Below are 16,788 nucleotides of genomic sequence, written 5' to 3' on the forward strand. Positions count from 1 at the left end.
TGATTGCATTTATAGGCAACAAAGGAAAATACTTTTTATAGACGTAATCAATAAAATCACAGTGAAAAAAACACGCTTTATACAGTGTTTGTTTGGGTTGTCCATGTGAGACATTAAAATTGGTTTTAGGATCTGTACAATTTCCTTTGAGAGTGACAAATATAAGGACAATTATCAGGAAACCAGAAGGGAGTACAGTGAGACCTCAACTTACAAACACCTCATCTTACAAACTTTTCGTCTTCCAAACGTCAAATTTATGGAAATTAAACCTTATAATAAGCACTATTTTCATAATACACACCCACCACGGCTGGCGGAGTGATCTTCGGCGGAAGCACACGACCGAACAGCACCAGAGGTTAAGTTACCAACAGTCCTTATGAAAGGTGACGCTCCTTCCATAAGCCATCAACGACCATCAAAAAGGTAAATAAAACTTTATTTTACAGCACAGTTTATTTCTTTAATTACAGTCCTCATGTAATGCGCCTCTCTTTCCAAACAGCAATTCCCTTTGACCTTCGACCTCCAACGCCATTCCATCAAGCCATAAATGTAAATAAAGTGATTTTATGATACAATGCAGTGTATTTCTTTCATTACAATATAATAGCACATTTATTACACATAGAATAAGGTATGTTGTGTGTAGTTTTAAGGCTTATTTAGTTGAAAAGTATATTTTATGGAAACCTGGGAACGGATGATTCCCATTTTAATGGTTTCCTATTGGATTTTTTTTTTAGATACACGCCTTACACACTCTGTCTGGGAACCAATTAAGTTCGTAAGTTGAGGTCTCACTGTAAATGCTTTTTTTATATTGCATTTCATAAGAGATTCGGGGTTTCACCGAATTGTATTGTTCATGCACCATTAAATTGAGCTCCTATAGAAATCACTGCAATAGAAATAAAAACGAGTGCAAGAGAGGCTTTGCAACAGCAACATAACGTCTTAAAAAAAAAAAGACAAAGACAATCTTGACACTCCACCACCTTGCTTAATCCCTGTCCTCAAGTATGAACCACAAAATCAGCTGTCCAGTTGGGGGAATAATTGCAATGTGATTTGGACACTCCTCTGACACCAGATAAGATTTTAGACGAAAGAGGATAGGTGGGTTTGGACTTGCTCTTGAAATCTACACAACACACCATGTTCACACGTGTCACTCTGCTTAGTATCACATATGGCAGAGTTTCCTGCTTTATATTCTTGTGTATCCTGTGTTGGAGTACATCTGGAGTACACCCGAAGATCGTCAAATCTGGACACAATTTTAGTGAGGTCAAAATCAATTTAAAATTAGAAACTGTCAGAAATTGTCATTATGTATCCATCTAACTTTCCATCTAAATATCCTCCCTCCAGTCTTTCTCTCCCTCTACCCCTTTATGTATTTATTCCTCTATCGATCTATCTATCCATCCACCCATCCCTCCTTCTCTCCCTCCATTCCTCCATCCATCAATCCTTCTCTCCTTCTCTCTCCATCCATTTATAATCTATCCATGTATCCAACTTTCTACCAATCCATCCATCCATCCTCCAACCCTCCTTCTCTCTTTTTATCCCTCTAGCCCTCCCTCCATCCATCTTTCTCTATAGATAAATCTCTCTCTCTCTCTCTCTCTCTCTCTCTCTCTCTCTCTCTCTCTCTCTCTCTCTCTCTCTCTCTCTCTCTCTCTCTCTCTCTCTCTCTCTCAATATATCCATCCATCTAATTTTGAACAACATGACTTTCACTAAAAACACCTCATGGCATCATGGCATGGACAAAATTTAAGTTAATAATATTTTTTCCTCTCATTTAAAAAACAAATTATTTATGACATATCAAATGTTTTTGTGAGAAGCAATTCTAGTCCAGGATAGTTTGCAGTCCTCAACCTCTTCTTCGCCCTTTTGTGTCTCAGCCAGCACTCATGATCTCTTGTAGCTATTTACTCACTGTCATTTCTTGTATCTCCATGTGACATGCATTGATGATAACTTGCTCATTTTATCTATTGTACCCATGGTGGAAACAGTTGTAATATCATCCATGTGCCTAAATAATACATCCCAGCACTCATTCTTACAAGATCATGTATATTTAATGATCCTCCTGAAACATCTTCTAAAAGCTGCAGGGAATGTCAAAAGTAAAAACAACTTGGGAGTTGCTAATTGGTTGGTTCAAAATTTAAAAAAACAAATAGATCTGATGATTTGTCATTGTCTATAAAATGGCTTTAATTGAATAATGCAAAGATGTATGACAGTGACTGGCATATTTTCTTTACGATTACATTAAGCGTTTGTATAATGAACAGACATCATCAATTCTCCTGTCCTGGCACGAGTGGAAGGAAGAAAAAGATAACATGACAGGCCAAGGGCATCGTGAAAGAAGACGATTTTGTATTGGAGGACAGTGTGCTAGTTTCGATGTACGCGCAGAGAACCGTCAGCCATTAGTGTCTACTATGTTTTCTTGTGGAATCTGCTTTTCGGTGCGTTTTGGAAAACTCACCTATTTGCAGCCATCGGTCTAGCTTAGTGCTCTTTCGGTAAAGATGTAACAAAAAATGTCAACAAATCACCTCAGAGTAAACTTACCATATTTTCCGCACTATAAGGCTCACCTTAAAGCTAATTTTTTTTCAAAAGCTAACTAATCGCCGAACATAACCCTAGCCTTTACTTTAGCACTTTATAATTTGGTGCACCTTACACATGTCAAACATTTTAAAAGGTTGTGAAGACAATGCCGACATAAATTTCAAATTATATTCAGGATTTACAGAATAATAATTTGGGAACTGTTAGAAAATTATGAATAGTTCAGGACGGAACTTAAATTTCTCCAAAATGTTAGAGATTCGAGGCAGGTCTTGCATTGACTGTACTCCCAAATTTTCTTGCTATAGCAATCTGAATTCATAACACACACACACACACATCCCGTCCATGAAATGGCTTCGGTCACGCACTTAAAAATCCCTTGAAGCTATATATGTGTTTTTAGTCTTTTTTTTGAAGGGAGCAACCATTGGGAGAGAGAGAGAACAAGTGATTTTAGCCTTGAGTAGATCTAAAAGGGCTCCTTCCATTAGTGAAAAAGAGGTCAGATGCATTAGGTTCGCTCCAACCACACATATTCAGACCTTCTAAAAGGCAAAGGGTGGCACAAATAACATCTAACCTAAATGCAAAAAAAAGGAAGAAAAAAATAATGCACGCCTGACAAATGGTTTTCCATTTTATACAATTTTGACCATCTTTTAAATTCAGTAAACCCAACTCACAGAAGAAGAGCATTGTGACTGCGTCCGACTGCTTTCGAAAGCTGTCAAAAGGGCTTTGGGGCGTCATGAAAGTGAAATAATGGCCCCCTGAATCATGCATGGGAGACTTTGAAGGGGAAATGAGGCTGATTCCTGGTTCAGACCCTGTTGTGTGGTCATGAATTATGTCCCATCAGCTTTTATAAGAGCTTGTATCTCACTCTTTCTCAACTTTGTGTGTCTTTTCAATGTTTCAAATGTGCATTGTGGAGCATTGTTGACTTGTTTCATGTGATGAAACTGCTACAAGAGCAGCCTGCATTTGATACTTCTTTTCAGCTGTTATGCCTTTCTTTTTTTAATCTTGCTATGATAATTAAAAAATGAAATTGCATTTTTATACCGCCTTATCCACAAATATAAATAATGTGAATACATACCGCTTTCATAGTGTGTGTGCAGCTACATCAATGTGACTGCCGATATTAGTGGGTTTACAGAAATGAGGCTGAAAATGGAGGACCTCATTCATGTCTGAGACTAAACCTTTCAGTCTCTCGTCATAATCTGTGATGAAAACCACTGAAACTATAGGAAGAAAATGGATCATTTCAATTTCTGCGCTGAGGTCTCACAAGGAAAGCAACGATCCATCACAACAAGACATGAAAGGACTTATGGGGTCTTCTTATGTGTCCGAATTCAGGCTTGGGCAAAATTGATGTAATATGATGAAATCGGCAGCAAAAAAAGGGAGGGATCCTTTATACAATGACATTTTCATCAAATTCATATTTATTGAATTTGCTAAATTATATACTCCATCAGCCAGAGTGACAACATTTTGACAGGTGCAGCTATACTGAAAGTAAAATGTAAGATCAGAAATTGAATGCACACAATTAATGCAGTTTCTGCAACATGTATTTTTTTATTCAAGGTGTACACACACATACACCCTTTTATATCTGATGCTACCTATACTATGACATTTCTTCACTCTGCATATGAATTATGTAAATCTGGTTATAGATAGCAGTGCACACTAAAGATGTTTTTATCTTTAGTGTGCACTGCTATCCATTTTTTGTTGAATACATGAAATGAGCAGCGATCGCATGCCAAACCATAAGGAACAGCGGGTGAGTGTAAACCAGTGGAAATGCAAGTCTTAAACAAGTTAAGTCAAGCTTTATAGTCAGATATGCTCTACATGCACCATACAGCATAGATGACATTACTTTTCTCTCTAGAGTACAATGCAAAAAAAAAAAAAAAAACACCAAAAGTATTTTGAGTGTAATTTGCATAGTTCCATAAATTACATTGCAGATCTAGCAGCAGAATCACTCCTATTCGTACTGCTGACAAGGCAATGAGAAGTGGAAACATATATTAACTTTTTTTTTTAACTTCAATTGCTATCAAGTAAATAGAGTTTCATGGAAATTGTCTATTTCTATATTGTACAGGCCTATGGCTGAGAAGACGTCTGGATGATTCTGGCAGACGTCATGCTAACCGGAAACCAAGGACTCTATCCGACTCAGTAAATGAACTCAAAACATTTTTGGGATTGACTTATCAGCATGCTTATCCCAAAAATAACAAAAACAAAAACAAAACAAAAAACAACAGTCACCACATATTAGGGCGTTGAACAATATGTTAAGAATTCTGTTGTGGGCTTCCTAAAAATGCTTGGAGTGGAGGACAGTAATGCGCATACACAAACACACACGCACTTGTATATAGCACATACATTTTTAGCTGATGTTAAATTTGTGAATAGATCATTCAAATACATTTCTTTCATTCTTTCTCTTTTTTCTTTCATTCTTTCCTTCTTTCAAGATGATTCTGATTCTGATTTCTTTCTATTTTTTATTTGGTAAGCAAAATTGCTTTTTTACATTTTTTTTCCCATGCTCTATTGCATCTTACTCAAGAATAACAAATTGTAGTTTTTGACTAATGAAAGAGGAGGGGCTTTCTTTGGGGAATACACCCATAGAACAAACCATTCATTAATAATGATCATGCAAATCCAAATAATTACGGCAGGACTACATTTATGTAATTTCTCTGCTTGTTCGAATTATAGCCGTATCATTTTTGTTCCGTCAGACACTCACTTTGAAAGAGGAGTATTCAGAGAACTCACCCCGTAAAAAAAAACCAATATATGACTGATTTGTTTTGCCCTTATTTAATTGCGCAATGTTTTTAAAACCCCATCGCAAAATTCCCAATTAGAGTTGTGTATAGTGTGTATTGGCATCATACAAAAAAAGTCACCTCCAGAGTGAAGGGGCGTGCCACACAATAAGACCACTCCTTGACCTTCACGAACTCTCACTGGATTTCTTCTTTGAGTCTTGAAACTCTCCAAGTCTGTTGACGCAAAGAAAAAAACAATAAAGAGGAATAATCATTCCATTTCTCACCCAAGCTATAAAACGCATATAAGGCAAACAAGAAATGCCAAGTTGTTTATAGATGGTACAGAGGAGGCGGGAGGAGAAAAAAAAAGCCCTGTCAGTCGTATCTTTGGTTTTGCCGTGAATTTATATCGGGTGCTTAGACCATCGTTGAAGGCTGTGAATCAATGCATAACAGTTTAATCCTTTCAGGAGACGCAAATGTTTGCATCCAAGCAGAATCCTTCTGAAGTGCTTAAATACTTCTGACTGGAGCAGAAAGCAATTGCCCTTGTATAAGTCACACATGAGTGATTACAATTGCAATTGCACATTTTTATCACTTTGTGTGTTTTGTGCATTAACCCCACAAAGACCAACTGCTTTTAAATGACTGAAAGAACCAATTACATGTTGACAACCTGCTGAGACTAAGAATATTATTGAAGCAGCTGTCTTGCAACAATTTGCTTCTTGCCTGGATCTCAAAAATAGTGCAGGTAATGAAGACAAAAAAGACAACAAAAAACATGCTGCAGCTGCCATAATATGACATAATTTCCCCCAGTACTGAAAAATATCGAAACGAAAAAAAAAACTTTGAGGGGAGAAAAGGGTCTCTGCATTCGGAATACCTTCATCGTTTTTTATGTATTCCGTGCTGGCATAATATTTATAAGCGTTCATGGCAAGCGGAACCTCTACAGTACGGCTGACCCAAGATGGATATTATAATCCAAATATTATTTATAGTAACAGCTATGCCCACTCAAGTGGCATCAAATGTAGATCCCTCCATCTGGGAAAAGCTCAGGACAGTATGCGCTTTATTTATTTTGTCCATCTCTTGCTGTAACGATACAACTGCTTTAGAAAGCGACAAGGGTGCAGAGACAGGTGGAAGGCAAGACAGGCAATTAGCAGCACAAAAGGCCGACAAGAAACTGATGGAAAGAAACCGGCAGACGGTAAAGTACAAACTGAGCCAGAAATAATAGTGAAGACATGAAACAAGATTTGCAGGAAAGAAAATGGACACACGTCAATGTCAAATAAGGAGCAAATGAGTACACAGCATTGCAAAGACAGACAAAAAAAACTACAATAGTACATGACACAGGTGGTAGACACAATGTCACGTAGTGCGGGGTTACTGAATGAGAGAAAATTAAAAACAAATGACAAACCAGTGAAATGAATCATTACACCAGGTAGACATTTTTTTCCTGCCCTATAAGGTGCAAAGGAATTATTAGGCGCACATACAATGAATGGTTTCTTTTCAAACATTTTGCATAATGTAGTTAAGGTTCACTGCATTATAAGGCGTCTGTGTAAGCTCTCAGTCGTACAGGAGTGGTCCATCGATGAGAAGGTTTCTTTTGTACAGATGACGGCTGAAGAAACCTTCTCATCGATGCATTATAAGGCGCGTAGAATAGAAGCTGTGGTTGTGCTATGCATCCACTAGATGGAGCTACGCTGTGCGGAATCCAACACAACACAATACAAAGCAGCTTTAGTAATATAGAGCAGTGTTTCTTAAACTGGGTTTGATTGAACCTCAGCGGTTTGGTGAATCAGTTTTATAGGTTCGATGGAGCCTCTGTCATGGATGTTAAGATACAAAGTTATATATGACACAAGCAGTTGGCTATCACTGGCTGCAGACGATCACATGGCATTGATTGTCCAATCAGTAATGTGGAACATTTAGTTTGCTAAGTCATCAACGTGTGATGGTCTTGATCGGAACTCGTATGATTTTCTTTTTTTTTTGTTTTCATGTATGATAACTATGTCAAGCAAAAAAAAAAGTGGTCAGACGCATATGTACAACATGCATCAACGGGATGGGACTCGGGGGCCTATTGGCATGATTTGTCATGAAGAGTTGAGCAACTCTAATTTAGCGCCAACAAAACTGAAGGAACACTTATTGAATCTGATTTTTATTTTTCAATAAAGGTTTGATGAATGTGCCTCTCACAATGAACCTTGGGTCGTATTTGGCTCCCGGTCGGACATTGAACATGTATGATTTAACTTAACTATCATTATTTTCTTTTCAAAAGGTGGCTTCCCAATGAACTCGCTCCCATTCATTCCAGTGATAATTTCCTTGAGTGATTGACGATTTCCAACCAGAAGGTAACATGAAATGTTTCCGATTCACAGGTGACTTCATTCAGGGAAACCGGAAACAGGCAAAGAAATCTGAACAATACCAGACTTCCTAAACTCGGAGAGTGCAAACTTCACAAATCAATATTCATGTCACATGTGGTGGGGTGCAAATGAGCTGGAGACACTAAAAGCCAACAATGCCTGACAAGCCAAGCTGTTCTGCACCCTGGATCATCTTATCAAGCCAATCGCAGTAATGCACCTCCCTCTGCTTACTCCACAGCAATGCTTGGGCTATTTTGAGTGCCTTCAGATCCATGAAATTGAATGTGAATTAGCTGTTTTGGGCTCGCTACTCCAATGTGACCCACTGTAATGAATGAGATTGCGCAAAAGAAAAATCAAAACTGTTCTCGTAGAGGGTAAACTTATTTGGGATGTTTTTTTTTTACAAGTCGATGGAAAGGACAAACAAGGTTCACCCGCTCCCTGTGGCTTTTTAAATATATGTGCATTGTATTTGGTGTTTCAATATTATATATAATTGGCTGAAACCTTGCAGATCTAGAACTTTCTTAAATTAAAGAAGATATTGTCATTTCTTTTGTCATTAGTTGACATCTTTAGACCAACCAACTGTAACCTAAAATTGACTCCTCCATGAGTTTCAGAATAACTAAAAGATGAGCAGAGATTCTCATCCACCTTGTTGCGTCTGGGTGATGTTGAAATGCTCTGATGGGACATTATTTTCTCTAATCGTACATTTTTCCACTCGATGGCAAAAGTGAAACGTAGCTTTGTGTTAAATTAAACAGGCCCACATTTCACACCATGTAGCTAAATTAGTGAACACTTATTTCTGATTAGTAAACACTTCTTTCAGGATATTTGCTAGCACTGTTTTGTGACCTTTTTAGTAGCGTTTATTATTAATAAAATTTGCCATGCAAATAAATAAATAAATAAATAAATAAATAAATAAATAAATAAATAAATGTACCCTCACTCAATTAATGTTGGGAGACACTGTCGTAAAGGAATGAGGACCAAAACAAACTCGGCCACAACCACAAAAACAATATAAAGTGAGCCGAGAAAACGCAAAGCCTGAAATGATCACATTTTCTGATTCATTGAAAGCAGCTCATCATCATAACATCTGAAATGTGTTGGATTTTTGGCATTTATTTGTTAACAGTCCGACCAGGCTATGGGAACATTCCATTTACATGTCTGCTTTTATTCTGCGTATCTTTTTTGTAAAAAATATTAGGCCTTTCAACTTCCATTTGATAAAAAAAAACCCTGGCTCACTGATAGAAACTGCAGGTCAAAAGAAGCTTCATTTTAAGTCAGAAGTGTGACAAATAAATAAACATCTGGTGTCATTGAGTTTAGGAAGAGGAAGTTACAAACAACTTACACTAATAGAGGGTAAAAAATGCAAAGCAGGTGTAATTACTGACCTTAAATTTGATCAAGGAAACCATGGGCAGCTCTATACAAGCGAGTCACATCCTGCTTGGCTTTCATATAAACAGCCATTTGACCCTTCATTAAACACAATGTTATACCCTTGTGGATTTATACGCAGCTCACTAACTTGACTGTGCATTTCTCCTTATCGGGACAGTGACCCAATGCGGCATGTCTGTATTGCAGAACACTGCAATCAATGTCATATAGTTTTTTGCTAAATTATTCCGTTCAGTCCTGGCGGATTAGGAAACTCAATCTGGCGAGACCAGGGGTGTCAAAAGATTTTTTTTGTCGCGGGACACATTGTAGTTACAGTTTCCCCTGGAGGGCTATGCTAAATTTTGGGAATCCATATAAATGTTTACTCCCACCCACTTATTACATATACAGCACACACCAAATTTATGAATAACTAGTTTTAAAATCAGAAATCGAGAAGAATGAGTTATTGTGGATTACATATGAAATTTTACATTTTGATTACAATTGTAAGTCTTTTTAGCCACGTTAGCCAACTATTAGTGACTTGCATGTTGGGTCCGAGAGGACATTAATTTCATCTGTGCTGTATGTCATGCATATTAGCATATTTGACAATAAAGCTGACTTTGACTTTTGACTTTAGCAAGCATTATTATGGAACTTGACATGGGTGATTTTCTATCACGAGCCGCATAAAATGATGTGGTGGCCCAGATCTGGCCCCCGGGCCATGACTTTGAAACCAGTGGGCTAGACTATCTCTAAATCTATTAAATCCAGCTCTCATTGTAATAAAATAGGGCCACTACTTAAAAAATACATAAACAAACAAATAAATAGATTTAACAAACAAAGAAATGAATAAGTACATAAACATAAATAACCAGGAAATTAACAAAACAAACAAATAACCAAACAAACAAAGAAATAAACTAACTCATAAATCAATAAATACACAGATAAACAATAATATAAGTAAATAAACAAAAGAAATAACCAAACAAACAAACAATATAAAAATCAATGAATGGATGAATAAATAAGTCATTGTTGTCATCAAGTGTGTTTATATTTGCCAGGGTTTAAGGCTGTAGCAGATGGTAAGAGAAAGTGTTATATCATCCATCTGGCAGAGGATTACAAATGTTCTTAACTCATACGTATGAGCCGCACATCCGTGGGATTGGATCTGCGGCTACATTGTTGGTTGAGGCAAGTCTAAGACAAGGAAAGACATTGATAGTGTCAACAGGGAGTCACAACACAAAGAGGATGTTGTGCTGTTTTTTATGAGGTGGGAAATAATTTCCCTCTTGCATTATTTCTCAAGTAACCGGCCTTGATTATAATTTGTCTTTGTCGGATGCAAACAAAGATCCAAGCCCTGGCTTCATTGCAGGGAGAGCTTTGTCTTTGTCGAACGCAACATGTAGCTGAGGGAGTCGTCAGCCAGCCTGGAGGTCTTTGAAAAAGCATATTGCCCTACTCGGACTCACGGTGTGTTACAAATGACCTGGGACAGGCCGCTGCATCGTGAGTTATTTCCTCGATCGGAGACATGCTCAATCACGCAACACACTTAATTAAGTTAAACCAGGACCAATAAATATGATGAATGACATATCAGCACTGAGACTTGTCCCCATCTGTTGACACAAGCGGTGAGTCCCAGGTCTGGCCCGAGAGATGGATGAGAACCATCACAATGAAATGCAGTTCAGGTCATGTCTGAAAAGTGACAGGAGGCGTGAAGATGACGCACAGCCCGATGGAAAATCAAGTCCACTGAAGGTGTCCGTACTCCACATTGGAGACAAGGATGAAACAAATCTAGCTAAAATGGGTCCATGAGGAAGTCACTGCCCCCGTGCACCCAGAGATAAGATGTGCATCGTAGACTGCATATAGCAAGCAGACAGACAGACAGACATAAAGAAGAATTTCGTCATCTATTTATTGAGACGAGGCCCGACATTGGATATGGACGCCCATTAAGAGTGCAGGCGCCAAGCTCACCTTGTCATCAAAGATGCCTTATAAAATGTGACAGATGAGGCCTGTCGAGAAGCATCGATACGAGGCCCCCCGTCACACAATCACCAATAAGATCTCAAGTTCGGAAACGGCAGACGGAATGAAAAGCTTTCAGTGAAGCACTAGTGTGCTAATGTGAATTATATAAACACGGAAAGATGATTTGCATTTTCTTGTTATTTAACTGAATGGAGAATGTTATGATTGCGAGAAGATCACATGTGACATTGCCGAGAGAATTCCGCTGGGTCATTATATTTTCAGCAAAATGCTCCATCTCTTCCAACCCAACTTTTACTGTGGCAAACAGCAACTGGAACTAAAAAGTTCAATTGAGGAGAAACAAGATGTGAAATCAAAATAAATAGAATGTTAGGCTTGTCAAAGTGTCTCATGAATATTTGCTTTTTAAAAGTTTGACGAGGAAATACCTGGAAGTCCAATTGAAATCTCTTTTCTAAATTCACGAGTTTGATGAAAGTTAAAAAATTTGAAGCCTCAGTTGGTGGTAAAATTATCATCCAAAAAATATATTTCCGATGCCTCTTCATGTTGAGCTCTTGCCGAGAACACAGCTCACACAGGCACGGAGAAAGCTTTAAGAAATTCTAGTTTAAATTTATCTCATGATCAACTTTTAAAATTATTTCCTTCTCAATGTTCATGAGGTTTTCCTTTCTTTTTATCTCAATAATGGCAAGATGTTTTCTTAAATTAATAAAAAGAACGGTTTCCCAAAATGAACTCACACGCAATATGAAGACTGGCCTCTCTGCTGACGATTGTGCCAAATGAGTTTGATGCCAGACACTGAAATACGCCAGCATCGTCTTCCTGACTCAGATGAGTAATGTGCAAGTTTCCTCCCGTGAGAGAGTATCGTGACCCCGGTGTCGGCATGATGAAAGAGTCGTTCAGCTTCCACCTATGAAAAGAAGACGGAGCGAAAAGAGCAAGTAAGTCACAAAACAGAATATGGTCACGTGTCTTGGTTACGTGTCACGCCATCAGTCGCGCCATTGGTCGACTTGGTCAGGTGACTTGGTTACGTGCCCAGCACTCGTGTAGCAGAGCCATTTTCATTTTCAGACGCTAGCTCGTGTGTAGCAGACGAGATTGAAGTGTTTGTGTTAAAAGGTAAAAATGGGAAGCAGAAGAAGATTGATGACTTTTTTAAATTGTATACATAATACAGTAAGATGTAAGCGTTGCAGTTTCCCTGTTGTGTTATGTACATGCCCACTGTACTGTATATGAATGCAATCGTTTTTTGCAACAATGTTTCTTGTTTTGTCTGCTGAAGCGCGATGATTTTGAAAATTATTAACATTCCATACTGTGTATTAAAGGACAGCCAATGTCACTTTTTATTCAAATGCAAATAAAAATGACTTCACGCCAAGACGTCTTGCATTGCTTGTGAATCCAAACAATGGCTTCAGATTCGGATAATATGCTTTCTTGTTACACATCCAGTTTCCATAGAATGAAAAAACACACAAACTGGGATACCCTTAGTATTTGAGTTTTTTTCCCCAATATCTGATCTGTAAGAGAGTCGAGTGTAGCCACATTTGAAAAGGTCACTGCAGTGGACAGTTTATGGAATTGTAAGGATACTAGTTATATTAATTGGTGCATTGAAGGGTTAAAAGTATAGGGACATTTTCGAAGTGTTCTTTCCCAAGGGATCCTCGTCAAAATTGTTTTGTCTATTCGGTTTTTGACCAAAAATGTCAGTTTTTTTATGCCGAAATTCAGTTCTTGACCAAACTGAGCGTACATGAATGGACCACTTGACTTCCCTCCGCTTTCTTATACGTCACTTCTTTGTGTCCGTCTCATTGTGACTGACGCATTATCCTAGTGTAGCATTCCATTGTGAGCAGGCGTGTTTGTATTGTTCAATCACGATAAAAAAATCAGATATTGATGATATCTATCTATCTATCCATCTGTCAATTTATACATCTGTATATGTATATATATATATATCTCGTTATATATATATATATAGTATATATATATATATATATATATATATAGTATATATATATATATATATATATATATATATATATATATATATATATATATTCCTGTGTTAGGATGGCCCAGTCAAAGTCCAGCTCGAAAATATGTGGCAAGATCTGAAAATTGCTGTTCACAAATGCTCTCCATCAATCTTTCTTAGCTTGAGCTGTTCTGCAAAGAAGAATGGGCAAAAATTCCCATCTCTAGATGTGAAAAGCTGGTAGAGACATACAAAAAAGACTTGCAGTTGTAATTGCAACGAGAGGTGCTTCCACAAAGTATTGACACAGGGGGGCCGAATACTTTTGCAGGCCACATTTGTCAGTTTCTTATTTAAAAAAAATTGAAAGTCATATATAAATGTCCTTCTACTTCACAACTGTGAACTGCTTTATGTTCGTCTTTCACATAAAATATTTATGTTTGTGGTCAGAATGTAACAAAAGGTGGGAAAGTTCAAAAGGTACGAATACTTTTTCAAGCCACTCTATACAAGGAAAAGGAAGTTGCATATAAAAGCAAGCCAGTGAACAGAACATCAACCCCTAAAACGTCTGCAATGGCAGAAGTAATTGCACATTTTTATTTCTGATGCAGGCAATACAGCTTTTGAAAAAGATTGTTCTGGCTCATTTAGGCTTTTAGTGAGAGACCTTCCTTCAATATGAGAAGCTCTAACCTTGTCTGACATTTCATGTTCTTTCATGTGGATGTCCTTCCAGCGTCCCACAATGTTACCTTTTCGAGTTCAACAAATGTGTGGGCATGTTTTTGTGTGTGTGCCCTGTAAAAAAAATATCCCGAGCAATAAATTTAATTGATTCCACATTAAAGTTGGCGCTCTCATGAAATGGTGGAAGCTGAAATGTCATGTCATTTAAAAACATGTAGGTATCACGCCTATCTTTTGCAGAATTGAGATATAAATCTATTTGGTCATTACAGTGTAGTTGAACCGCTACTCAATCTTATCTTTTAGATAGATAGATATCTTATCATTTATATTATAAGAAGTATCCTTTCTAAAAGGGTTGTTTCGACTTTTCATTTCCAAAATAGCAGTTGTAATTGGGTAGGTTTAGATTACTTAATTTGTACATACTGCACCTAAAAATAGACCTGTTTTCCTCCTAGCAATCCCTGGAGAGATCAAGACCCTAAAAAATATTTTCCATTGGTCACAATTGTGATCTTTAATATGTAAAAAGCTGCCAAAGTCTTGATAGCAATATGTTTTGTTCATTTAACCCTGAACGATCACTTGAATGCTCATAAAACGCACATCCATGAAAGGGAAGCGTTACAGCAAATCAACTTGTGAACAGTCCAAATGGAGTAGATACATCCTGGCACTCGACATAATTAAGCCTACATTTAATATGACGGCGGAAGTGGACATGCCCTTTTGGCAGAAAAAAAAACTGACTCTAGTTTTATCAAAGATGAATTTGACTGCCCACACACAAATAGCAAATAAACTGTTGAATGTGTACCCAGGTTTATAAACATAATGAGGTTTTCTACAATTTTCTCAATTAAATATAACTACCGGGATGAGGAAGCTACATTACTGGCTGAATAAGCTCTTGTAAAATGGCGGTTGGGGGGTTTAGGGAGTCATTTCCATCTACGACAAATAAAACGCTTCGCTATTGGCATTTAACGACAAAGCGCAGAAGTGCAAATGCGATGTGGTCCTCAAAGTGGGCTTGACACAAATGAAAACAAATATTGTAGTTTGTTTTCATTTGTCATCATTTCTTGCGAGAGAGGCACACGGCATTGATCGGTGTCAAACAGAAGAAAGAAAGAAAGAAAGAAAGAAAGAAAGAAAGAAAGAAAGAAAGAAAGAAAGAAAGAAAGAAAGAAAGAAAATGGTGAGACTGAAGACCATAAACTGAGTAGCTGCCAAAACGTACAAAAGGTTTTAGATGTGATTTCGGCCATACGAAAAAAGGACATTTACATTTGTCTTCATAACAGTCCATATGTGATACACTTGTGTTACTTGGTCTTATCAGAGTGACCACACATAAGGATAACGCTACAGTAGAATACTGTACAAATCAAACAAAGAACAGCTACAATCCAACTGCACTTAATTATTCCAATAAGCCGGTACCATATCAGTCTCTTTAAAAGTTAAAAATATGTAAAAAGAAATGTATCATATTTTAGGAAAAAAACCTATTTTCAAATGGCGAATCAGTGTCACGAGATGAAACAAGCTGGCTTCACACTTGGACACAAACATGCATGTGAAATATCCCTCACCATGCGTGCGTGGCGCAACACTTTCATTCGGCCTCGGTCGGGGGCTCCTACCAGGCCACCCAAGAATGTTTTGAAAGATGGATAAAAGTTAGAAAGCTGAGAAAATGACAGAAGACTTCACCAACCATGTGACGCTGTGTTTTGACCAAACGTGTGTCGCTCGACAACCTGGTTTCTTTTTGTGCGTGTCACCTCAAAGGTTCAGCCTTCGCTTGTTGCTTTAATAAATAAGGTTTGTGGGTGGCTGAGCCTTTAAGTGAACGTATGGGCGGATGCCAACATCGGCATATTTCATGAAACTGTGGTGAGAAAAAAACTGAGGGCGCGGGGGTGGAGAACAGAACATGGCACACAAGTAAAAACTTTGTGACAGTGGCAGTTTTAATACGTTGGATAGGTTTCGAGCAATCTCAATTATGATTAACTCATTCACTGCCATTCACAACTGTATTCGGGAATTGAAAATATGACGTAGAGCGCCATTCCTGAATTTGTTCGGGGTTTGTTTTTTCATGCTTTGGTGGCGATAAAGCGCTGGCCATGGCCTCTGGCAATGTTTTTTTTCTTTTCCACAAGGGAACAGCATTTCCCTTTTTTCCATGTTAGCGCTTTATTCCAGCTTCAGCTGTTGTTAAAGCGCTAATTAAACCAATATGTATGTATTGCATTGTATTTTGGACAGCCGCCCTCATTTCAAGCTCATATAACTCCAGACCATGGGTGTCGACCTTGCGGCCCGCGGGCCAACTGTGGCCCCTGAAATAATATTCTGTGGCCCGCCTTGATATGAAAGATTAATGTGAGTGTGGCCCGCATGATTGATATGAATGAAACTTGTGTGTGGAGCTGAACAAACCACGGTGGGGTAAAAGGCTCTGACGGGTGGCACATCGGTCAGGCTGTCCAGTGCTTCGCTCACTCATTCATTCATTCCTCCAGTCAGCTGGCTGAGGAGAAGCCGTGAAGCCGCCGACTCCACTCAGCTGCTATAGTCCTACACTGCTGTCAGCTCAGAAATGAAGAAGGCACTGTGATTTATGATCCGGCCTGTGCCGTGTCAGTAGCCAAGTCCATCCTGGCCGATCGCGCTCAGAGAGCTGCTGTGCGTTTGTTATTACTTATTATAGGCACGTCGCGAGTGAAACTGAAACTTAACAGTA

The 16,788-nt window shown here is 38.1% G+C and overlaps 1 protein-coding gene across 3 annotated transcripts in view; it reads right to left on the reverse strand.

The window, feature by feature from the left end:
• The window catches only part of cntn3a.1 (contactin 3a, tandem duplicate 1), an 81,534-nt gene that overhangs the window by 42,256 nt on the left and 22,490 nt on the right, over positions 1–16,788 (reverse strand). For all 3 annotated transcript variants that reach the window (XM_089010219.1, XM_089010211.1, XM_089010202.1), the window contains exons 4-5: positions 12,070–12,245; positions 5,574–5,669 (exon numbers count right to left, since the gene is read on the reverse strand). In XM_089010219.1, the coding sequence (XP_088866345.1) occupies positions 5,574–5,669; positions 12,070–12,245 (272 nt within the window). The remainder of the gene's footprint in view (positions 1–5,573; positions 5,670–12,069; positions 12,246–16,788) is intronic.

This window comes from Hippocampus bargibanti, linkage group LG01 (genome assembly GCF_051943395.1).
Source record: "Hippocampus bargibanti isolate YZ-2025 linkage group LG01, ASM5194339v1, whole genome shotgun sequence".
Lineage (NCBI taxonomy): Eukaryota > Metazoa > Chordata > Actinopteri > Syngnathiformes > Syngnathidae > Hippocampus > Hippocampus bargibanti.